General features: G+C 40.8%; 1 protein-coding gene across 2 annotated transcripts in view; it reads left to right on the forward strand.

The window, feature by feature from the left end:
- Positions 1-12,179: 12,179 nt before the first annotated feature.
- Positions 12,180-26,169, forward strand: part of palm2akap2 (palm2 and akap2 fusion) — a 157,691-nt gene continuing 143,701 nt past the window's right edge. For both annotated transcript variants that reach the window (XM_007892034.1, XM_007892033.2), the window contains exon 1: positions 12,180-12,374. In XM_007892034.1, coding sequence (XP_007890225.1) covers positions 12,337-12,374 — 38 coding nt within the window. In that variant the 5' untranslated portion in view covers positions 12,180-12,336. The remainder of the gene's footprint in view (positions 12,375-26,169) is intronic.

Consider the following 26,169-nt stretch of genomic DNA (forward strand, 5'->3'; position numbering starts at 1 on the left):
CACCCGACTATTCTCCCATCAAGACGTTTCTTAAATGAGTCCAGTGATTTGGTCTTAAACACTCATCTTGGTCTCATCCATCCTTTTCCAATAATTAATTACCCTTTAGGTAAATAAATACATTTAAAGATCTCATGGCACTGTTCAGAAAGAGAATGGAGTTTCTCCCAGTTGTGTGACAACTCTCCAGCCTAAAAAGAAATGTTCAGTCACTTCATGGCTGTCTGTGGGGCATTCTGTATGCAAATTGGCTACTGCTTTCACATATAAATACAGTCTGTACACTTAACTGCAATTATTGTAAAATGTGTTGAGCTGTTTCGACATTATTAGTGCTATAACAAAAACAGATTATTATCATAATTTTTTCTCTAACTTTGTTTATCTATAAAATGTATCATTTACCTTTTCTTCTGAATTCCTGCTGTGGATTTGGGAACGGAGTATCGAATTTTAAAACAATTTTTCAAGGGCCGAAAAGTGGCTGTGTTGTCTGGATAAACCATAAATAGTTTAAAACCTGAAGATTAGCCAGGTCCCATTTTACATAGAAAACAGCTTCAGCATTTTAAGGGTTGCACCTTTAATTTGGCAAAACAGTCTCATTCAGTATTTTACAAAATAACCTCTAGATTTCCGTTTAATACGTGACAGTAATAATTGCAAATAATCCACATATCAACATATATGACATTTGTCTTATTAGAGTTATATTGGATTCCTCATTCACTGACAGCAAAACAAGTCATTAACCAAATGGCTGTGAAATGTATCAATTAAATGTCTGCATTTAGACTGTCTAAATTACTTCATTTCGAAGTGAGAATCTGTTGAGAGATGGAGATAATACTTGCATGGCGTAGGAGCTGTGGAAATTCAGTTTGATAATGTGCAGACAAACATTGCCATAGAAACCCTGAATTGCCCATCTTCATCTCACTCAACACAATGACTCATAGGACAAGAATCGTTCCATCATATTTCTGAATTAGCATCTTAGTTTCTCCCTCACACACACACACACCTTGAGCTGATTATCCCAGACACCTTAAAAAAAACTTTCACTTATTTCCAGTCAGTCCTACTTTATGCCATAATATTACTGTAAGTAGGAACCTGGTTGTTAGTCGATTGGTGAATTGCTTTTCTTGGGATAATAATTTTTTTCAGAAAATAATAATCCCTTCAAAAAAAATAAAAATTTGGTCATTTTATCCATCACTGTTGTGGGACATTGCTGTGCCACATTTCTCCCACACAATATACAGTCACTTCACTTTACAGTAATAATATAATAATAATCCTTGTGTTTGATATAGCTCCTTATCATATCATTGAGACATCTCAAAGCGCTTCACAGGATATACTGTAAAGTGTAGTGACTGTGTGTTGCGTGGGTGAAACGTGGTAGCCAATTGCACACAGCAGTGTCCCACAACAAAATAATATTAATTTGGTAATGAATGGCCAAATTAATATTATTTTGTTTGAAGGGATTATTACCCCCGAAAGAGCGATCCTCCAATTAACTAACAACCAGTCCTCTCACTTGTGAGGCAAGTGCGCTAACCACTATGCTATGAGACTCTGGGATGTTTTGCTCTCCCTTTCCTCATCTCCACAACTCTAGGTGCCAATGGATCAGAACTGGGCTAAAAAGCGGCTCAAAGGAGAAACCTTTAACATGTGATAGTCGGATAGGGCTGCTCAAAAAAACAAATCTATGGGTGCTGGAGAGTGGGGGATGGTGGGGGCGTTGGGGGCAGGAAGCTAAAAGGAACAGAAGGATGTATAAGAAATAGGGACATTTAATGCTATAATGAGGCCACATCACACTCACTATCACTTTCAGAGATCTTTACACACCCCCACCAGCCCCCCCACAAACCTTCACGATAACGAACTGTACCTCACTTGCTGTTGTTGCCTTGCACTTTCTATTCTCTCTCTCTCTCTGCCCCACTCCCTTCCTCACAGTATATTCTGTGAAGCGCATTGAGAATTCTAGATGACGTGATAAAACTCTGTATCAAGTGCAAGATTATTATTTATTTTGTATTACTGTACCCTTCATTCTAACAATTTTAATCGCTTCCCTACTGAATGGCACAGCTTCTATTTTGTAAACACAGTATTTTTTTAACCCAATGTCTTAAACTGTGCCTTTTATGTTATAGCATTTTTCAGAGTTTTTCTCAAATGTTCTGTGGCCAATTATTTTTCAGCAAATACAGATGCCCAGCGCTCTGTCTCGGTGGTTTCTCTCTTGCCTGGGCTTATGGACTTCGTCCTCGCCATCCTCCAAGGACCGGGGTGACCTGTTGCCTTTGAATGGTTCTCCTGTGGTCGGTCAGGAACTCACAGCTAATGGAACGAGGTCAGCAACACTCGATGACAAGCTCCTGGGCCAAAGCCAAGTCCTGCAACTCCCTGTGAATCTGGGGATGGTGAAGGCTGACCTGCAGCTACAGTACCTGTCATGTCACAGGATCATGTGACTGCAGGAGGTTTGGTCCAGTCATTGATTCATTCCCACAACCATTCAAAATACAGGCAATTTCTCATCCATCTTCTACAGTACTGAGAAACTTAGGTGAAGGTCCGTGTGGGTGCTGACCTGATGATTGAATTCACCCGGCCTTTGACCTTCTCAGCCTTCGTTCGCATTTAATTCAAGTCCTGTAGCTCAGTGGTTAGAGCACTCGCTTTGCAAGTGAGAGACCTGAGTTCAATTCCAGGCAGAGGGCGAAACCTTGGGCAAGTTTCCTTACTCCACACGCCTAATAATAATCCCTCCAAAAACAATAATAAATTGGTCATTTTCAATCTACGACTGTTTGTGGGACATTGCTGTGCGCAATTGGCTGCCGCGTTCGCCCACAAATATACAGTTAATTCACTTTACAGTATATTCTGTGAAGCGCTTTGGGACGTCCTCCCGACGTGAAAAGCGCTATATCAAATGCAAGGATTATTATTAATTCTTCCAACTCTTCCAACGTTTTTGTTTTCTAAGTAAACACAACAGTTTCTGGGGCAAGGAAGTTCAGCACAGCAAGTGCCCTCATCCCTCACCCAGTTGCTGTCAACTTTCAACCATCCAACTCTTACTCAAGGCTCCAAAACTGAGATGCTGACTGGTGTCATCATACACACACAAAACGGACTAATAGTTTAGAGTGGTCCAACCTTTTGGCTGTCGAAGGAAAGAGTTTCAGGGCATAGTGGCTGAGTCATGGTCACTGATGGTGGAACGGAGGACACAAGGGACAAACAGGAGACTGGAGCCAGTCGAGTGGGTGTTGGAGTTAGAGGTAAGCTGGTTCAATAGGTAGGGAGGTGCAAGGGCATGAAGGAATTTGAAAATGAGTGAGAGGATCTTGAAATGGATCCATTCGATAATTGGGAGCCAATGAAGCCTGGCAAGGACTGGTGTAATGGAGTTTAATATAGGTAAGTATGATGGCAGTGGAGCTTCGGTTCAGTTGGATCCTGTGCAGAGTGGAGCTGGGGAGACTGGCAAAGAGTGCATTTGAAAAGTCCAGTTGGGAAGTGATGAATGCATGGACGAGTGCTTCGGCTGCATCTGGGGTAAGGTACGGTCAAAAGCGGGCAATGTGGCAGAGGTGGAGGAATGTGGGGAAGGAAGGACAGCGGTGGGTCAAATGTGGATGAGGGAAGATGGGTTTATCTCCTGGAGGTGTGGGAGGATCTTGCGGAGAGAGTGGGTGATGGGGCAGTCGGGATGGCTACTCTGGGTAAACATCGATGAGTGCCATGATGAGCATGGCGTAGGATGCCTAGGCTGGAGCAGAGGAGGCAGTGGAAGAGTCCAGGAGAGAAAGAAGGTGAGGAGAAAAGTGGGTGAAAAGGACAGAGGTCGAGTAGTGGAGGGTGGGGAGTAGAAATGGGACCATTTTTAGGGGGGTTGGCTTGGATTGGACTGTACTGTCACGGGTCATGTGAATGTTTACGGGAATCAATGGCTGGACCAAACCAGCCACAGTCACATGACTGGTCTTGGGTAAGCTGCTCCAGTGCCTCTCTAGCGAGCCTGGGTTAGCCAGCCTGGCAGGGCAGGCATGACAGAGCAGCTACAAATAGGGGCAAGGTCTCACTGCAGCCCTGTTGTCAGTCATGGAGCTCCCTGCTGGCCTACCCGGCCGGCAGATCAGTGCCAAAAGTCTGCTTCAGTGCAGCCTCAAGCTGAAACTCAACCGGTCCCACTCAGCAAGATGATCAAATACCATGGCTCCAGTTCAGAACTTGCTACAATATTTTCCCTTAAGTCACTACTGGGAATTGTCCCACAAACAGCCATAATGGGAATGACCAATTTATCTGGATGATTGTTGACCAGTTCCTCCTTTCTTAAAAAAAAACGTTACAGCTTAATTTAACGTTCACCTGAAAATATAGATGGGACCACATTTTATTGAATACAGCACTTCTCCCAGTGCTTCACCAGAGCTTCAGCCTTGAGTGTGAGCTCAATGTCCAAACAAGGGCTTTAACCCACAAGCTTTCTGACTGTGTCAAGAGTGCTCCCAGCAGAGTCATTCAGACTTTTTAATGTATTTCTTAATGTTGGATTGTTTTGCACTGGGGGATTTCAGTGAATCATCTGAAAACTTGCAGACACCTTTAATCCATGGCTATTGTTTACCCACAAATTCCCATTTAAACCTGCATGCACTCACTCAATATGGTATAAAGCAAAATAGCTACAACAACATTTACTATGTATGGAGTGAAACTGTGTTCATCTTATTATTGTGCACACATGGATTTCTCCAGACAGCTTGCTCAGTCAGACACCACTGGACACTTTCCAGCTCACAGCACCTTAACAAGGTGAACATTTGGTTTATTGAGCTCCTGTCAGCAATGGTTTGTAAACCGTGTTGAATTAAGTTGCCGCTCCGAGATTCTGAAACAGATGAAACTGTCCATCTGCACTTGTTTGGGATTTCATCTGAGCATCTGGATGGTACAGAGATCTCAGAAAATGAACCTTAGCTTGTAATAATTCTTGCACTTGTCATAAAGGCTTATCTCGTCAACAAAACATCTCAAAGAGGTTCACTGTAAAGTATAGCAACTGTGTACCTTGTAGTAAAATGCAGCGGTCAATTTGCACACATCAATACTCTCCTTCGAACAGGTATGAAGTGAATGACCAAAATTATTTGGAGCATTATTACTCAGGACTATGGGAAAATCTCCCTCCTCTTTGAGTAGTGCCATGTCCACCAGATGGGACGAACAGCCAGATGGGACCTTGGTTTAAACATTTCATCAAAGAATGGAATCTCTGCCAATGCAGCCCCCTCCCCCACCCCTGAAATCTGCATTGGAGTATCAATGTAAGTTAAGATAAAATACATCTCAGGAGAGAAGATGGAATTTTGTCACAAGACTCTGTAGTTACCCCAATACCACTTGAGTGATGCACAACAAGAGTAATGGGTGAAAATTGATCTTTCGTGTACTATTTAGCACATCATTGAAAAATGTGCAAGTTGATATCTTAATTTCATTGAATAGTAGAGGGAAGTGCAGACTTCTTAATAATTGCACTAGGGATTAAGTACATACTGTTTGTAATATTTACACTAGGGGGCACTACGGAAACTAATATTTCAGCAAGCATTGGCCGGCCTCTTCTCCTCTGCCCTCTCCTCCCCATCGTTGATGAGCAGACTTTCAACCCGTCTGCTCCTGCTGTCTGGAACTCCATCCTTCAGTCCTTCCAACTTGCTTCCTCCCCTCTTTCAAGGCTTGTCTCATAACATACCATTTTGACAGTGCTTTCAGTCATCTTTTCCATCCCCACCTACCACGGTTCCCATCCCCAATGTGGGTGCCCATTCAATGCCGTGAATGCAGTTTGGAAAATGAAAGGTGCTATATAATGCAAATTGTATTTACGGCAGGGGCTAAATACATACTATTTGTAATATTTATACTGGGGAGAAGAACACAGATTTACACCAGTGTGAGAATTTTTTTTGGTATCAGCCTCTTGGCTTCTTAATCTTCTTTTCATCCATCCTAAAGTACAGTTTGCTGCAGGTGTGTCACTAAACTGAAATACAGAGGGCCATACACAATAATGAGGGGTAGCATTACTTCTAACCACCATCACCTACAATCACATGCACAAGCCTATTCTTTTCTACATAGAGCCGTGTGGCAAAAATGAACTGTGTATGTTCTGGGTATGTGTAAATGCCATCGTGAAAGATCGGGTTGAAAAATTGAAAACAGGGAGTTTCAAGTGCTGTATAAAAGCAGCCACCTAGCAGAGGAAGATTGAGAACTTGAAGTGTTTGGAGAGGGAGAGATATGAAGAAATCTCTTTCAGGGACAGTGATAGTCAATTAACAATCAATTTGGACTGGTGAGGAAAGTATAGAAGGACATTGGTAAAGGGGCACAGGGTGTTTTGTAAGTATTTATTGTAATATCCTCCCTATGTGAATTGTACTTTTTAAATGTAAAATTGTATTCTATGTGTGCAGCATCGATGAGTGTGTGGAGTTCTGTAGCATATTGTTTAGAGCACTCGCCTCACAAGTGAGAGGACCTGGGTTTGATTCTCAGTCAGGGTGAAACCTTAGGCAAGTTTCCTTACTCCACAAACAATTCACTTTACAGGATAATCTGTAACATTTGCTCAGGGATGTATTTTTCTGGAAGGAAACTAGCTTAGGTTATGCAATAACGTCAGCCACCATTTGACATTTGGTAATTTAAAATGAACATTCCATTGCTGCCAATGGGAATTCCTGCTTGGTTCCTGTCAAAGTAAGACATCAAGAAGATGAAGCATAAACTGTATTGCAGTATTGGCTGAAACTATAGCACCATTTACATTGAGTCCAAGCCTGGGGACACATTTGATTTGTTTCTCCTGGAGCCTTGGTCCTTCTCATAGATCTCAACTTCTTCCTAGAATCTCTGTTTCCATTACATTAGAGTATTAGAATATCACACACTTTGTCACTTTGGCACAGGGTAGGTCGGTAACCAGTGGACATAGATTCAAGATAATTAGCAAAAGAACCAAAGGAGAGATTATTTTACACAGATCGCTGTTATGGTCTGGAATGTACTGCCTGAAGAGGTGGTGGAAACAGATTCAATAACAACTTTCAAAAGGGGAATTGGATAGGCACTTGAAAATCAAACATTTGCAGGGATATGGGGAAAGAGTGAGGGAGTGGGACTCTTTGGGTAGCTCTTCCAAAAAGCCGGCATAGGCACGATGGACCAAATGGCCTCCTTCTGTGCTGTAATATTCTATGATTCTATGCACTAGATAGCCACCTAATGGCTATCGACCGGTTGGAGACTGATATAGAGGGCCTTGAAGGCAGTAGAAATGTCTGGGCTGGGTCAGTCTTGGGAAAACTAAAGAAGGAACTAGCCTGGTCTGCCGGGAAGGGACTGTTTGATTCTGACAGCTGCTGTACCACGTGACAGCTGCAACTCATCAAACTATTCAAGGCTGGATTGCAGACGGGCTCCTCTCATCTGCTGCCATCACTTCCCAGCCAGTGTACGGTATTTGGCTCTACAAGAATACCATAGGTCCAGCAGGTGTCAAGACTGTCTGAGCGGAGGAACTGAGCAGCTGAACTCCAAACATTAAATTCTATGAGGCAACAGAGGAGCAAGGAAGGCTTAAACCAAAATTCCTCAGCCTCAAATTACTCCCGTAAGTTCATTTTGTCTTAACTTTTTGTCTTTTGACTTAACATCTAAGGTGGTGCAGAACTGTGTGAAATTTAAAAATTCAGTCTGAATTTGAAAGCCAGTTCATTTTTAATGACTGCCAGAAAACCTGGCTTTCACTTTAGATCTGAATTTAAGAATTGTTCCATAACACTGGGTGGGAATCTGGATCTCACCACTGAGCAAAGTCAGATAAGAGTTTCAACCATATGATATCTGAATACAGATTTCATCTGTGAAATACAGGTGCATCCAGAATTTCACATATTATTAAGTACAGTCTTTAATTTTGAAGGCGGTTTCAGTAAATTTATTTGAATTTCAGGAAACGGACTTCAAAGTTAAAGCTAAATTTTAAAAATTGCCAAATTCTGGACATTCTGGAATTCTATATTAATCACATAATACCCCGTGTGATAGTTCATATTATAGATAAAAACTGCAGTGACCCTATCACCCCATCCATATCAGGACCTGTTCTGCCGTCCCACACTTCTGCAATATTGCCCGTCTCCCCTATTGCCTCTCCCCCCAGGCTGCCGAGACCCTCATTAATGCATTTGTCACATCCTAGGTTCAACCTGCAAACTCCCTGCTTGACAAACTCCCCAATTCTTCTCTCCACAAGCTTCAGATCGTCCAGAACTCTGCAGCTCGTCTCCTCTCCAGTACCAAGCTCTGTAACCCCATCACCCCAACTCTCGCACGGCTCCATTGGCTCTCCATCTTTTAGAAGATAAAGTTTAACTTCCTCGTCCTTGCCTTCAAAGCCCTCCATGGCCTTGCTCCTTCCTACCCTGTGATCTGCAAACTCCATATAGATCTGTCTGCTCCCTCTGCTCAGTGGGTTCCAGCCTACTCAATGTCCCCCGCCCAGCACGCCCCAACATTGGCGGCTGGCTTTTAACCTTTCAGCACCAACCCATTCAGCTCCATCCCACATTCCCTTCACCTCACCTCCTCACTTGCCTCTTTCAAGGCCTGTCTCAAACTTAATGCACATATGTCTTTCTCATATGTGCATTAAGTTTCCTCTTGATGCTTTTTGTTTCAACCAGTATCTGACAGTGAGATCTGCATTCTCACCATCCTCTATGTGAAGAGGTTTCTCCAATACTTATTCTTTTCCACTAGCTAGCTTGTATTATTGGCCCCTCCTTTCGGACTTGTTAAGAAGTAGAAACAGTCTAATTAATGTCCACCTTTTCAAATGCTTTCATAATAGTTAATGTTAATGGAATCTTGTTGTTTTTTTAATTGCAAACATCTCTATTCAGGTCCTTTCTCAAATCTAGAGAAAAAAACTCCAACCTGTCCAATCTTTTTTGCTCATTATATCCACCCATCTCAGGTAACATTCTTGTAAATCAATGCTGTATCCTCTCCAAAACTACTATATCTTTCCTGTAATATGACAACCAGAACTGCACACAGTACTCCGATTTCGTCTATCCAAGGTTTTAGGAAGACTTAACATTCCCTTCCTACTTTTATACTCGAGTCAAACTGATTCACAAACTCTAGCTGCTTACAAGTATTTGCAATATCAACATCAAGTGAATTTTAGCTTTGTAATATTAATCATCATCGTTATATTTGATATAATAATAATCCTTGCATTTGATATAGCACCTTATCATGCCTTCGAGACGTCTCAAAGTACTTCACAGAATATACTGTAAAGTGAATTGACTATATATTTTGTTGGAGAAATGCAGCAGCTAGTTGCACACAGCAGTTTCCCACACAGTCGTGGATTGAATGACCAAATTAATATAATTAATACAAAAATATTTTTTTAAAGGGATTATTATGCCCAGAAAAGCAATCAACCAATCGATTGACAACGGGGTTCCTATGTGGATTGTGTTATTGGATATTTTGGTTGCTTTTGTTGTTTAGCACCCATCTAAATAGGCAGATGGAGCCTTGGTTCAAAATCTCATCTGAAAGACATCTCCAAAATACAGCACACCCAGCACTGCTTTGGAATGTTAATGCAGGCTGTGTGTTTAAAATCCTGATGTCGGGCTTAAGCCCACAATCTTCTGACTCAGAGGTGAAAGTGTTACCAACTCCCCCAGGCTTAATGACTAACTGGCCTTAAAATTGTCAGTTTTGTCTTTTTTGAAGGCCTTCCACCACCTACTGCCTTTTAATGTCCTGAGTGGACTGATGTCCTTGGCTGTAATAGAGGAGAGATCTGAGCTGATTAACCCTCTAACACTTGGTTTTCATATCACATCCTCCCGCAGTACCTTTTACTTCCACAATCAGCAGTCTTGCTTGAGAGCAAAACACTAGGGAAGAAACACGGGGAATGATAGAAAAAAATCAAACATAGAAATACTGCCATTTAAATCTATGAGGACATGTGATTTCGGCTTTGCATTTTATTCTGTATTCTTCATCAGAAATGTGCCGCAGGTATTGCAAGGCAATATAAAATATTGATTAAATGCCAAATTTTTTGTGGATCTTCTCTGCCAGATACTTTGCTATTACTGTCAGTTTTGGTTACTGGAAGCTTTGGTCTCTGGTTGAGATGTGCATAGCACAAAACTGTCTGTAATGAGTATTAATTGACAGGCTGACTCAGAGACTCACTGGTGTGGGTAATAGAAATGTCAGGCTGCTGTTGCTCAGAAACCATTCATTTTCATTTCTCCACCCCCCCACCCCACTCCACCACCATTCCAAATACTCTCCGCCCCCCAAAGAGACCCTTTCCTGCCCCCAGGGATGCTTTTTCCCTTAAGTACAGCTCCTCCCATCAGAGACACTCTGATCCCCATCAGAAAAGCTCCTCTCCCACCATGAGAGACACTCCTCTCCTATCAGATAAACCTCCCTCTCTTGGCAGAGATCTCCCCTCTATTTACCCAGAAGCACAGACAGCACAATGTAGTTCTTTAGCCTGAGGGTGAAGAATGGCTGGAACATGATACCAGAGAGGGAGCGGAGGACAGGACGGAGTAAAGGGTGGGTTGACCGGAAGGATGAGATCAAATAGGCTGAAAAGTCTTCTTCATCTCTTAGATGGTATAAATTCCAACTGGGCCTCGGTTTTCTCTATTTATGTAGCATTTCAGAGAACTGACAATTTGCCAAATTCCAGAAGGTCTGAAATACTAAATAAATAGAACATGTCTGGACCCAGGTGGAATTTCACCCCTTGATCCTTAGGGTATTAAAGCTCAGTAGTATGGAGAGGAGACTAATCAACCTGCTCTCTTATTTCTTGAATTAAGTAGGAAAGCGCTGAGTGGACAATGTGTTTGAGGGGTGGGGAAGGAATGGGCAAGATGGAAAATTCCTCGGTGGTCCCTTCCGTTTCCTGGCAGCTGACTGAATGGACATTGACTGCACTTGTGGGCCAGCCATGTACTGTTCTTCTGAGCATCAGACTATGTGGACAAAGAGAAGAGGATAAAATAGACACAATGATAGAAGGATGAAACCTTGAGTGAAAACATTCTGATCTTCATATATGTATACAAATTGAGACATTCAAGCAACCAGATGAGTTTTTTTTAACAGGAAGCACAATTTGTTGACAGGAGACACAAATAAATCTTTTCTTGGGGTCCTTGCTTTGTGGAACCCCTTCAAGTCCTGGATTGTAATTTTGAAACACTAGTAGCACTGAAGCCATAATCTATTCTCAAACCAAACCTTTACCTCCATACCCTCCCCACTTTCCTCCATTCACTGCCTTCTACTCTTACTTCTCTCCCTTCCCTTTCTCTCCGCCTGTTCCATTTCCATCTCTCCTACTCTCTCTCCAATGCCCTCCCTCCCTCTCCAATGCTCTCCTTTCCTCTTGCCCATTCTCCATCAAATCTCTTCCTTCTCTTGTTCACTCCCTCTCTTTCCCTCCCTCTTTGCCAAAACTTTCTGTTCATTTCTTTGATATTAAGCAGTGATTTTGGTCGTCTGTACCAGACAGGCATAGTTCATGAAGTAAATGAATTGCTATTCATTGTAAACAAGCCAATAATTGTGCAAGCATTAAGAATCCTATCAATGTACTTTCTATTTAAGTGAGTTACACACTGAGCACATTTTAATGTATTCACACCTATTGATCGAGGAGAGGAGTGGGCTTTGCATCCTTTCAAGGGAACAAATCAGCAATTGCATGAATTTCACAAATGCAGCACCTAGCAGGGTGAGGTGGTGGAATAGATGTGTTGCTCACAGAGAGGGAGGGAGTGAATCTTTGAGTCAGGGAGAGAATTTGCTATCAGAGGAAGGAAGGGAGGGAGTGTGACACAGCACAGGGGAGAAAGCTGTGACAATTGGACTCTCGGTGATGTCGCTCTATGCCCTTGGCTGCTGGCAGTAACATTTTATTTAGGTGCATTGATACATATATATAGATTTGTGTATGTATATATATATATACACGCTTGTCCATCATGTTGTCATCTGTGGCAGTAAAAACACATTATTCAGTTGCTTCTTCTCCCGAGCTTTGCTGAGTGATGCTGGGTGCAAATCCAGAGCCGACAGTGTAGAGGAAGAGAAAAGCAAAGCTGCGATTTGAAAAGGCTTTGTCAAGGCAACAGCAAATTAGCTCTGGCAGCCACCATAATGAACACGCATCTGAGGAGCAAATCCTCACAAATGGAGTAAGTACTCTTAATTTTCATTAGTTTCTTTATCTAAAGGATGTCGATTTTGGTCCCCACTTTGTTGGGGATATCCCCCCATTGTTTAAATTGCCTTCAGTGAATGCTGCGCTGGATATTTTAATTCTGTGCACAGATTGTGCAGGTTCCTTTGCGACACTGGTACTTTTGTCAAACAGCAGATGTCAGATCATTTAGCCAAAAAGGTGAAGAAAAAAAAGTGTTAATGTACGTTACAGAACGCCTTAGTTGCAGACAAAAAAAATTCAATGTTATTCAAATTTGTACTTAAATGAACAACTATTAAGGCAAATTAAACTACAGTGATGTCAGTCTTGTTTTCAAGGCGAAAAATGCAATAAGCGTTTGATAAATGATCTGTTTGTTGAAACGTTAATTGAAAAGCAAATTACAATCATGTGCTACCCAGTCTAAACTCTGCTCTTGCTTTACCACCCACTGGATGAACTGCACTGTATTCCTTGAGGAACCAGACAGGTTCTGTGACAGCTTCTGCACCCATTTCAGGAATTTGATAGATTAATCTACCAGTGTCAGTGTGCACAGAGGTGACCATGACAGGATCTACGAGGTCACAGTCGTGAAGAGAGAGCTGGCGGAAAAAAATGTGGGTCTGTAAACGATTTCCGAAAAGGAAAATCTAATAGCAATGAAGGGTGTCAATTGCAAAACTTGCTGATTACGCATTTAGCCGGAATGACAAGGATCTTGGAGGCACCTGCAGCCTTCACTGATAACATTGTGTGGGATTGTGAATGTTTCAGCATTAACAAATGCCAGATAAAAGGGTCACCAAGATACAGCTGTTGGCTCTTTCATATTGAAGTCAATCGTCTCATATTATGCACCAGGGATTGCCATGCAGCTAAAAAAAATGCCTGATGGAAAATTCCAATACAAATCTGATCATATGTGTGAAAGTCCCAATCATAATGATCATTGAACATTTATCTACTTCAAATAGTGATTGATGGGAGAGGAGATGTTCAATTCAGGCCTAAATATTATTCTTGGTCCTTGAGTGTGTGTGTGGGGGGGGCGGGAGTGAGAGTGTTAAAATCTCCAGCTCCCTCCCCAGGGGATTTGCTGCTGCACTGGGGAGTTTCTGAACATGTCTGGATCCTAAAACGTTTGTGAACTGTTTCAATCCACTATGAGCAGTATTGAGGTGAATTCATGCTGCATCCTTTACAGACTACTTCGGGATGTCATTTTCAGGATTTCCTAGTTAAGGAATCTGGCAGTGAATTGTCAATGGTATCAAACGGGAATATCACTCCAATTGGATCTATTTTCAGGTTATTTTGATGTGTGGGGTCTCCGACGGGCTACGCCACTGTTAAGCGCTCCGAGACACTGCCCCGATTGAAGGGCACTATATAAGTGCAAGTTGTTGTTTGTCTTCTCAGGTTGGGGTGATGTGTGGGGGCTCCTCATGTTTGTGTGATGTGTGGGGTCTCTGTAGGTTGGGGTGATGTGAATGATGTACATACATTCAATTGGATTTCTTAATTAATTTCTTGATTAAAAAATCATATTAAAGAATATCAGAAATCAGACCCCCTTACAAAGTGAGCTTCTTTTACAATGGGCTATTTTCACATAAATCTTCAAGGTTATAAAGTGACAGTGGGCAGACTGAATTGGTGCCACTGACAATGCAATTGCAATGACATCATTTGCACACACGTCCTGTGTGTGCAGAACTGGTCATAACTCCTCCATATTGTAGCAAACAACAGTGGCTCTTCAACACGTCGCTCAGGCAGCACTCTCTATGCTCCAGTGCTCCTTTTAAATTTTAGTTGTATGTTTTATTTCATTTATTATTACTGCACACTTACACTGTGGTCTTTTCACTTACTACAGTTGGAGCTCAGTCTGCTCAGCTGCAGTAAATGTATCATCTGGCTTCCTTCCAAACCCCAGCAACTGGAGCGGGAATGATTTGAGATTAACTCTCCAGTTATGAATGAGTGCAACTTTCACTTAGGTGTAGACTGTCTGGAGTCTTTACACAGCAAGCAAAACATTTCTCCCACTCAGCCCCCACTATCCCAAATGCAGTCAATTGTAAACTAGTGTCCCAGGGGAAGGTACGAGGACTAGATTCTTGTCAGTCGCTGACTGAAAAAGGAATGTTATAACATTTCAAAACGTGAGAGACACTCAACGTCAACCCAGTAACCTCTGATATCTTTCATTAGAAACGCCTATGATCATGCTAGTGTAAAGCAATTGATTTTCAGCTCCCCTGTGGCTGATAGCATCTTTTCAGTGAGTACCTGGGTTGTGCTTCTGGTGAGATGTTAAACCAAGGTCCTGTCTGCCTGTTCTCAGGTGAACGTTAAAAGATCACATGAGTCCACTCAAAATGAGAAAGAAGTGTCTCCTGATGTCCTGGCTCAGTTGGTAGCTCAGTGTGTATCAGCCTGGCTCAATTAGTAGCACTCTCGTCCTTGAATTAGAAGCTCCATATCAGGACTTGAACTTGCAAAGTCTAAGTTTACATTCCAATACACTGTGCTGCCTTGTTGGAGATGCCAATCTTCAGATGAGATATTTTAACAAAGTCCAGTATAATCTTCAGTGGACGTTAAAAATCCCATGGTGCAACTCAAAAGAGAAGAAAGTTTCTGGCTAACAGTCCCCCAAATAAAATTGATCATTTGTTTCATAGCTTTTTGTGGGACATTGCTGTGTGGATTTGGGTTATCACCTACAATTGGGAATTGGGGTTCACCTACAAATGCACAATCCCTCCACTTCTCAGGAAATCCTGCTGATATGAAAGGTGCTATACCAAATGTAAGGATTATTATTAGTATTAATTGAGGGTAGGATCAGGCTCAGCTGTGACACTGCCTACCCACTACTGTTTTGTATAGTACTTTGGGATCTTTAATGACCACTTGAATAGGCAGATGTGATTTCAGTTTAATATCTAACCTGAAAGATGGCATCTCTGATGATGCAGCACTCATCCAACACTGCACTGGAGCATCCGTCCAGACTTCGCCTCTCTGATGTTAAGCTTGCACTACGGAGATGTACCTGGAAAAACGACAAGTCTCTAGTAATCAAAGAACATTGCTGATGGTTTACCAGTCAATCTGGGTCACTAATGAGATTTTGTGGTGTTTAGTCTAGCAATAAAATATACACCAATATACACAGAATAAGTTTACTACAACAACAACAACAAATTACGCTTCACATCGGAAAGATGTCTCAGGGCATTGGGTCAGAAAGAAAAGAAGTTACCTCTGTACTGGCCAACAAAATGCTTTATGATTTTTAGTAAAGAGAAATATTATTGATAAGAATGAGCCATGGTTATAAGTTGACACTTCTCATATAAATATGCCATTTCCTCTTTAACGTGTGGCTATTGCTCAATGTGGGTAGCGCTATTTTCATATCGTTAGTCACTTGGCGACATTTCACAATGTGGATAGTTTGGAGATTTGCCATTGAGAGACTAAAAGAACTGCAAGGAATGAGTGTGAAGTTAAACTGCTTTCACGCAGAATGTGAAGAAAGGAAACTGATTAAAAATATTTAAAGGATAGCGTACATACCTATAAGGTGGAAAGCAAAGCAAATACTCATTTCCACTATAGGGCTGGTTCAGTTGGTAGTGCTACACTTTAAATTAGGAAGGTTGCGGGTTCAAGTCCTATGTCAGGACTTGCAAGTTATATAGTCTAAACTGGGGGTGTGCTGCATTGCTGGAGGTACCGTTAATCGATATTGTCTGAATTTAAAGATCCCATGGCACTATTCGAAAAGAGAAGCAAGTTTCTCTTGATTCTGTCCACCAACCTACCAAATAAAATTGGTCATTTATTTCATAGCTGCTTGTGGTGCATTCTATGTATAATTGGTTGCCGCATTCGCCCACAAATCACACAGTCACACCACCTTACATTATATCTTGTGCTCTGGGACATCCTCCTGATGTGAAAGTTCAATATCAAATGTAAAAATTATTATTATAATTGTAAGTGGAATTATATAATACAAAGAACAACTAAAACTCAGGAGTCTGCTGGATCAGAAATGTATAATAATTACCTTTCAAAGTAACGTGATTTCTGTTGTCCACAATGCTATTACTTAGGAGACCTTTAAAAGATTGCAGAATGAGCCAGATCCAAGCTTGTAATAGGTGAGGGGCTTAAGAGTTACTGGCTTTGTGTGAAAATATCAACAGAACCAAGAGGTCTCTTCAATTCCCTTTACACTACTAATGCGAAACACTCCACGTAACTTCCTATTAACTGGATATTTGATCTTTTCCCCCATAAATCTTCAGTGATTTACTCGACACACTTTGAGTGCGAGTCATGGTAATAGAATTGTGAACACGTCAGGCTCTTGCACTCTACTTAGTTCAAGAATTCATGGGAAATAGATCTGACACTGTAATCATATAGGAATGTCTGTGCAACCCTTAAAAATAAACCAGCTACCTGCTGATTTGCAAAGCAACTGAGTGCTGTTTTCAGCAGACAATATGGAATGTGTGACCAGATTTTTATATTCTGGCTACATAAGAAGATCTTTATCCCTTGAACTGAATGAGCTTAACTCTTTCTTACATGTGACCACATCAAAACATCCTACAGCATCTTAATTTCTTTCAAGAATGTTGTTTATTTTGGCATTATGATAACATTTCTTATCGATTATACTTTGAAAAATAGTTTGAAGTGTATTTTTCCACAAAAGCCGTGTCTAAATATGAGTTGCATTACTCCAATGAATGTCCTGTGAAATGGCCTAATTCTGGTTTGTAACATTTAGCATTATAACATTCAGAAAAGTTACCGTCCAAATAGCTCAGTGACTTGATGCTGGGTTACGTGTACCAGCAAGATCCCAGTTTGCATCTGAGGTCACCTATCTCATCATGGGCTGTGCCAAGTCCTTGATCCCTGCAGGTGGTGTTGATGGTGAGGGTGCTTCTCAAAGGACCCTGGCCTATGAGAAAGAGTCAGTAGCAGGGATCATGTTCCTAATAACAATCCAGGATCTCCCCCAACCCCTTCCCTGGAATGGAAGGGACAAAATGCAGAGGAAAGCCATTAGGCTGATCCCCAATGTCAGAGGATAAGGGTGTGGGAAATAACTAGATATGGTAGGTTCAGAGGGGATAGTACAGAGATAAATTGGATGTTTAACGAGATATAGAAAATAAATCCAGCACAGTACTTACAGTTATACTAAGGGAGAAAGGCAAGCGGGCACAGGTTTAGGTTTGTGAAGGGTAACTTTAGTACAGACACCAAGTACCTTTATGCGCAGGAGAAGGAACAGCTGGAATGGATTACAGTAGCGTGCTGGACGCTAGACTTGTTTTAAAACAGCTTTATGTCGTAACGAAAAAATTATAGGTTTGGTATTCTGGAAGTTTGAGATCAAATTTGCTAAAGAACCTTCTTCACCCACAGATGTACATAGTTTCACTTAGGCTGTACAGCATGGGAACAGGCCATTGGGCCCAACCAGTCTGCGCCGATGCTTACACTCCACATGAGTCTCCACCCACTCCTTTCACCCTCACACACCCTTCTATTCCCCTCTCTCTCATTTGTATATCTAGCTTCCTCTTAAATGTATCCATACTATCTGTTTCAACCATCGTTTCAGGCAGGGACTTCCGTATTCTCACTATCCTCTGCATGGAATAGTTCCTCCTAAATTCACTTTTAGATACCCTAGTCATCATCTTATACTTGTGCCTGAGGTTACAGCCTAACATTTTGGAACAATCTACTTATGTTAACCTTATCAAAACTTTGTGTAATTTTGAACACCTCCATTAGATCCCCTCTTAAACATCTCTTCTCTAACGAAAAAGGTTCAACCTATCTAGTTTAACCTGACAGCATTAACCTGCTAGTTCATCATAGTAAACTTATGCTGCACTCTTTCCATCACTGCTGTATACTTGTAATGTGGCAACCAGAATTGCTCACAGCCCAGACCTCTTTTGTGAAGAAAATCATGCATGTTACTTAAAGTAGAAGAATCTGCTGAGCATGCAATTCTTTAAATTATTCCTCTATATCCGTCTGAAAATAATCATAATCCTTGTGCTTGATATAGCACCTTATTACATTATTGAAATTTCTCAAAGTGCCTCATAGTATTTTTACTGTAAAATGTAGTATCTGTGTATTTTGTAGGCGAACATGGCAGCCAATTTGTGCCCAGCCATGCCCCCCAAACAGCTGTGAAGTGAATGACAAATTGTATCTGTTGTTGAAACTCCCTTCTCTATTCAAAGAGTGTCATTGGATCTTCAATGTTCACCTAAACGGTAGACAGGACCTTGATTTAACGTCCCATCCAATATATGTCACCTGAAACAATGCAGCACACCCTCAGTGCTGTATGGGGATGTCAACTAGTCTATGAACTAAACGTTCTGACATGGGCCTGAACCGACAATCTTCTAACTTAGCAGAGAGTACAAGTATTATTATTATCGTTTCTATAGTTAGACAGAAAATTAATGGGAAGGGTTGTATTCTTTGGGAGAGGAGGGAGAATATTATATTTCCAAATTACTAGCACAATAATGAATGTAAGGCTCAGATTGCTGATTCTCCTCATTCTTTATAAAGTAATCATTAGCTGACTGCCGCTTTTTAAATCCATTTAAATGACTTAAACCAGACACAAAGCTGTTAACCTGAAAGATAATTTCAAGCAATAAGTGGTCTACGGAGGTTCAGAAACATTTTATGGTTTAAAAGTACTTGTGATTAGAAGTCTTTTGATGTTACCCTTAATTATGAGTTATTTGATTATTTTGAAAATTACAAATACGTTGGATGTACTGGGAATAAGCAATTGCCATGGTCGAGCTTAAATGTCTTGTTGAAAGTCTTATTGAGGTCCTGTTGGAACAACACTATGCAGTGCAATGCCATTGTGCATGTTGATCAAACTGAAAGCATAAAAAAAATCATAAAAAAACACTTAAGTATATATTTGATATACAGCAAATAGACCTATGTATAATGGAACACTGAAATTGAACACAGACCTATAATAATAATAATCCTTGAACACGGACCTATAATAATGATAATCATTTGATGTAGCACTTTTCACGTCTTCTAGATGCCTTAAAGCACTTTACAGAATATACTGTAAAGTGAATTGATTGTACATTTGTGGGCAAAATGCGGCAGCCAATTGCGCACAGCAGTGTCGCACAAACAGTCGTGGATTGAAATTAACAATTTATTATTGTGTTTATTTTTGGAGGGATTATTATTAGGCGTGTAGAGTAAGGAAACTTGCCCAAGGTTTCACCCTGCCGGGAATCGAACCCAGGTCTCTCACTTGCAAAGCGAATGCTCTAACCACTGAGCTACAGGACCTAACACTTGTCTTCTATTCTTTCTATCTTTTTACCTCTTCCACCATCTTTTTCCATTCATCATTTTTTTGTTGGTTGCTACTTGTATATCATGAAGAGTGTGGGTTTATTTTACATTTTACAAGATCTGTATGTAACACTGCAAAGAGTAATATAGTTGAGCGCAGCATTTGAAGCTGTTTTTAAATCATTCAGTTTGGTTTTGGATATTGTTACTTTTTTGGGTAAAAATATGATTTATAATCTGCACTTCCTAAAGTGCATAAATTAATCGTATAATTAAACAATGCTGATTTCACCACAGCTTATATAAAAGGGTAAGGCTGGTACTTATTACATCTGCTATCGTGTCATTTTTGGCAGAGTCTCTGAGATAAGATGAGAACATTGCCTAACATCAGATCAGCCACAAACCTGAAAACCAAAGGAAAATAAATCACAGACATAAAATAGCAAAAAAACTCTCCTTTTTAATCTATGCTTATTAAAAATGACAAATTATTGCTTATCTATATATAAAAATGCAAATGAACAAATTCAGTTCTCTGACTTAATTTGGAAACCGGTTTGTGACTGTATTTGTAGACAATTAATACAACAGGTTTAAACAACAAGCTGCTGAAACCTGTTGAATTTAAGAATTAGAATTATTGAATGAGGCCATTCGGCTGATCAAGTCTCATTTGATCCTGCTGCCCCAACCAGGCTCCTAAACCCATTATCTTTCATATAAGGTATAGGTATTACTTCCCTACAACCACAGTCAGTACACATCACAGTAAAATTGAAATGCCACTGAAACCCATATTCGCAAGCTTCCCACTTTGATTTGCAGAGTTAACAGGAGCGGAGCATGAAGAATCCATGCCCTTGTGACTGTTCCTGCCTCTCTAATTCCTGCTGACAAGCCAGGCTGGCTGCTGTATCATCAATAGCACCTTGGTGTACCGCTGACCTGACTGACTCAAGAAATGAACTACCGAGACCATCACTGAGGATCGACGCAGTTCTAATATTGCTAGGCATGTTTCCTTGGAGCCAATGTAGGTCCCAAAAGACCCTGCTTAACTTTTCTACCTCAAAAACCCCTTCCCTCTCCTCCAGCAGGACAGTCACTAATTGCTCTTCAGATATCGGACAAGCATACGTTTGAGCCCTCGCTCAGTAACTAGGAAGCACTAGGAACTCCCCATGAGCTGCTTGGTGAACAACATGAAATGCATGAGAGCAATGGCACCATCCCCAGTCCAGACATACGCTGAAAGACAATTCCTCTAATTGAAAGTACGGAGCTTTAGCTTTAGCTGTTTGTACCACTCAAAGCAAAGCAGGTACCAATCCCTTGGTATCTGAGCTTTCTATTCACAATCCCAGACTCCCGGTAACGTGTTCCACCAGCTGCCAACCAGAGCCTAAGTTTCTTTATCAGCTACTTATCTTGTAAGAACAGTACTGGAAATAGATTGATTCAGAATAGAATTCTCATTGATTAAGTGAGCATAATACACTTTTAGTTAGAAGCATTGTAAATCAGGGTCTACTCTGAAGTAGACATTTTCTCCAAATTCATATAACAAGCTAAGTCCGATCTGCCCTTACATGAGGTTCAGATGCACATAACATTCATCAGTCTCCAGATAGTGAACAGGAACCCTGGTTCATTTCCCCCTCCTTTAACCCAAGAGTAATGAGGCCAATTTAAGTGCCTCAGTTGCTGAGATACCACACTAGTTTGTGCAGGAATGTGAAACACCCATGTTACTAAGAAAGTGACTGGCATTGAAGTCTTGATTGCTATTTGAAAAAGCTATCGGCCTTCGAGGTCACAACCTCTGTCCAATAGTTGTTGTTGTGATTGAGTTTCAGATATAGATTATCATCATATATACTCATTGTGGTGAGTAAAGAATTTCACATTGAATGATCAGTCAATAATTTAGACCAAAGATCAATGGTTAAATGTGCAATCCTGCAATGACATAGTAGTTAATGAAGCTACTGCTCTCGGTGGGTCTCTGTTTTGGTTGGTGTTCTGCAAGGTGGTAAAAGGGGTGGCATTCAGGACCACTGGATTCGGATAAGCAAAAATCATACAGCATTCAAACCACTGTGCCCTCAAAATATATAGTCAATCCACTACAGTAAATTCTGTGAAGCACTTTGAGACATCTCGAAGATGTGATAAGGTGCTACATCAAATGCAATGATTATTATTATTATAAATGATCACGATCCAGTGATTCTTGTACTGTATATGGACATTAGTTGAGGACCAGATTGATCTCTGCTAGGATCCCCTGGGTTTAAAAACTTGCTAACAGTACTACCTAGGTTCACATATGAAGAATGGTTACTAGTGAAGGCTGCCATACTCACAGAATCAAAACCTAGCATAAGTCACTGCCTTCAGGATGGGTGGGGAATAAAAGTTAGAGGGGGAATTGTTTCCAAATAGTTACTTTGCCCTCCCAGAGATGATTAAAATTAAATCTTGGCTGAATTTCAAGCATCCATTTAATCATTGAAAACATCCCTCATCATCTGAGGCGTACCTTTGTTTTACGCAGACCTCTTCGAAGGAGTCTGGATCCAGATTTGTGCATATCTTTATTTAGTTTTACTTCATTTCGGTTCACACTTAATCTTTACAATTGATACAGATTCAACTGTTTATCACTTCAAATGACGGAATTCTGTCTTTAATTTGTGAACATTATAATTATGCAAGATGTTAGCATTGGTGTTTGCCTGGCTCAGCCTCTAGAGCAGAAGTTTGTGGGTCAGGACTTTGAGCTCAAAGTCTCGGTTGACACTCTAGGGCAATGCTGGGATAGCACCACATTGTCAGAGAGGTTTTTATTAAGACCTTATACAAACGCCCTGTCTACCTGTTCAGGTGGATGTTAAGAATTCAACATCACCATTCAAAAANGAGAAGTGAGTTTCTTCTGGTATCCTGGCTAAAAATTGTCCAGTGAAAATAGGTCATTCACTGTATGGCTGTTTGTGGGAGATTGCTGTCTGCATATAAGCTGTTGTGTTTTCTTACAAATCCTGCTAAGCGTTTTAAGATGTTCCATCTCAAAGCGAACTGCACTATTTAAGTGCAGGTCATTATTATTTTTAATAATAATTGATTCCATGCTCTGCATTATTTGAACTGCATTTTGTATTTCAAAATCCTTTTGGAACACATGTGCTAATTTGCTTATCTTTCACAATACTCAATAGGTGCAGGACTTGAGGTTCAGAGCAGTATCTGGTGATGGGGGTGGGGTGGGTGGGCAAGAGGGGCTGGAAATATGAACTAAATGTCTGTATCATACCAATGATGTGTTGAAACTTTATCCACATGAGATGCAATTTATGCAAAATTGCATGAGGCTTCAAGGTCATGCATTTACAATTCATTTGACACTCGTTGCTCAAGTGCTCTTTGTTTTTCAAGTTCATTTGTTGCTGGGTAGTGATGCAGAAATAATAGCTTTCAGTACAAGAGGGTAAAACAATCACTAAATCAAAAGTTGGTTTAGTTTCTGGATCAGTTTACACTGAGTGTAATGTTTGTTTCCCAACGCTTTGAGTCCATTTCATCATGATCTTGATCTTTATAAAAATATTAAGCAATGCACAAATGTCCTCCCTTTTCAGATTTGTCGTAAGGCAACAGAGTGCTTAAACAGTTCCAGTCAATGTGAATCTGCTATCAACAATGTTAAACAAATACTAGGTTGTATTTTGAACTTATATGGGTATCCCTTGAGCCTTGTAATAATCACTGGCAAGGTCATATTTGGATTCAAACTTCAGTTCCATATGCTATTTATCACACTGAATGTGTCACCCCCATCATCTCTCTCCACCCCCGATTTCATTCTCAATGTCCCATCCTGCAGATCATAGCCTTCCATTGCTATTGAGTGGAAAACTGAGCGCTGTCAGCCTGCCTTCGTTGGTAGCATTCTTGCCTCTGAGTTGTCATTCAAACCCCACTTTGGAACTTGGACCCCACATAGTCTATGCTGACAATCCAATGCGGTGCCGGGCGCGTGCTGCATTGTTAGAGCTGCCATCATTCAGATGAGATATTAAACCGAGATCTTGTCTGACTATCCAGGTTGACGTTGAAGATCCCATGACACAATTCAAAAAAGGAAAGGAGTTTATCCTGGTGTCTTGGCCAACAGTCCCCCAAATAAAATTGCTCACTCACTCCATGGCTGCTTGTGGGGTATTTCTGTGTGCAAATTGGCTGCCACGTTCATCCACAAAATTTAAAGTATGAAGTATTTTGAGAAATCTTGATGATGACCTGATATTTATTGTGCTATATAAGGTGCAAAGATTATTATTTATTACCAGCTTTTTAGTACATAAGATCAAAAGCCTTATTGCACTATCCCAGTGGAAGTCCCACAACTATACGGTCAATTCACTTTACAGTCTATTCTTTGAAGTGCTTTGAGACGTTGAGAAGACGTGAAAAGCGCTATATCAAATGCAAGGATTATTATTATTATTATAAGGCCTTGTTCCATGAACAGGAAATCTCTGCCTTGACTGTGAATGGTGATGTGGGTTAATGTTACACTTCCCTCAGCTAAACTCCAACTGAACTGAAACTTCTTGTTCAGCTTTCTCCAGCTCCTCCTTGCTTTTGACTCCATGTCCCTGGTCACTCACTCCTGCCAACAGAGCCAGAGAATGACTTGTTTGACCCTCAGTTCTATTTCAACTCCTACATCGAGTCCTTGACCAAGTCTACCTTCCAAAGATAGTGTGGAATACTATTTCTGGAACATTGCCCGTTTAAGTCTTTATCTCACTCGCCCTGTAGCTGAAAGCCTCATCCATTCTTTCATCACATCATGGTGCCGAAAGCAGCGATGAGAGTTTGTAGCAGCTACAACAGGATAAGTCTCGGAGTTTACGGATTTAAATGATTAATGTAACATTCCAGCCTATATGTTATCTGTAAGTTACGCCACGCCTAAACCGCAAGAACATTTCTCTCAAAGTGATGGCTAGAAAGCACACCAGGCATTAATCTGAAGAATTAAATAAATTGGGCAGCGAAAGAAGTGTTACATCCTATGCAAGTCTAAACTGCTCAAAAAAGTATGAACAGTTTATTGTAACTCTAGGTCAGAAAGCAAATTTTTCTGTATAATCCAAGGGTCATAGTACCCCATTCTTTAAATCTTACTCTGTGTAACCCAAAGGTTATAATGCTCCTGTTTCAATATGTTATTCGCACAATTCGGTTCATCAAAGTGACTTGTCATCTGGTACAGCCAATCCATGATAATGTTTTATCCAGAACGCACCAAACCTCCATAATGGCTGATATAATTTTCTCTGGGGGACTTTCATTTTGGATAACGTAATCCTTAATGGATCTTTCAATTTATAGTAAAATTCACTACAATGTTTCTAGCTTGTATAGATGATGTTATTGAATCAATTGGAGAGGAAAACCTTCCAGGATTTCTTTATCGTTCTTCTTGTTTTTCAATAGGTTATGAGGGATTTGAGCTCATGGTCGAGACTGACACAGAATATGATCTCTCATAAATTGGGACTCCAAAAGCAATTACAAAGGCAATTGACATACTAGTTTATATCAGTAAGTGACAGGCACTAGGTTTACATTTGTCGGGATAAACATGTTGCAGCCAAATTGCAATCTACAGTGTCCCACAAACAGCCATGAAGTGAGTAACCAATTTTGTCTGAGGGATTTTTGGCCAGGATGCCATGGGATCTTTAACACCTACCTGAACAGGCAGATGGGAGCTTGGTTTAACATTGCATCTGAAGAACAGCACCTCCGACAATTCATCACACTCCCAGCATTGCATTGGAGTGTCATCTTAGACTATCTGAGTTCAAGTACCATTGTGGAGCTTGAATCCACAACCTTCTGTCTCAGAAGTGACAGTCCTACTAACTGAACCAGGTTGACACACAGACAGGTTGGATAGAGGTAAGGCATCAAAATCCAGTGTGTATGTGTGTGTCTGAGGGTAGGTGGGGGGTAACTTCAGTCGAAAGATAAATGATTGGGGTGAATGGGTTTGAAAATGACAAGGGTTTACTTTTGAGGATAAGATAGAGTGGGAAGACCAAGAATGTAAAGCTGCACTTCAAGATAAAATCAACAAATTATGATTGTGTACATACTTCAATGTCTGGTATTGTTGCAGTGCTAAGCATCTGGCCTCTGTCATTTTCATTACCAAACTGACAGCCAGTGGTGAACACCATGGTTCCTTTATTGTCTCCAGATGGCTTTTGAGTTCAGGTTTCAATTTGCAAACTCCACAAGCGTATGTTTGCCTGAAAGTTGGAATTGAGACACTTAATTTAATTAAA

Source organism: Callorhinchus milii, unplaced genomic scaffold, assembly GCF_018977255.1.
Source record: "Callorhinchus milii isolate IMCB2004 unplaced genomic scaffold, IMCB_Cmil_1.0 Scaffold1, whole genome shotgun sequence".
Classification (NCBI taxonomy): Eukaryota; Metazoa; Chordata; class Chondrichthyes; order Chimaeriformes; family Callorhinchidae; genus Callorhinchus; species Callorhinchus milii.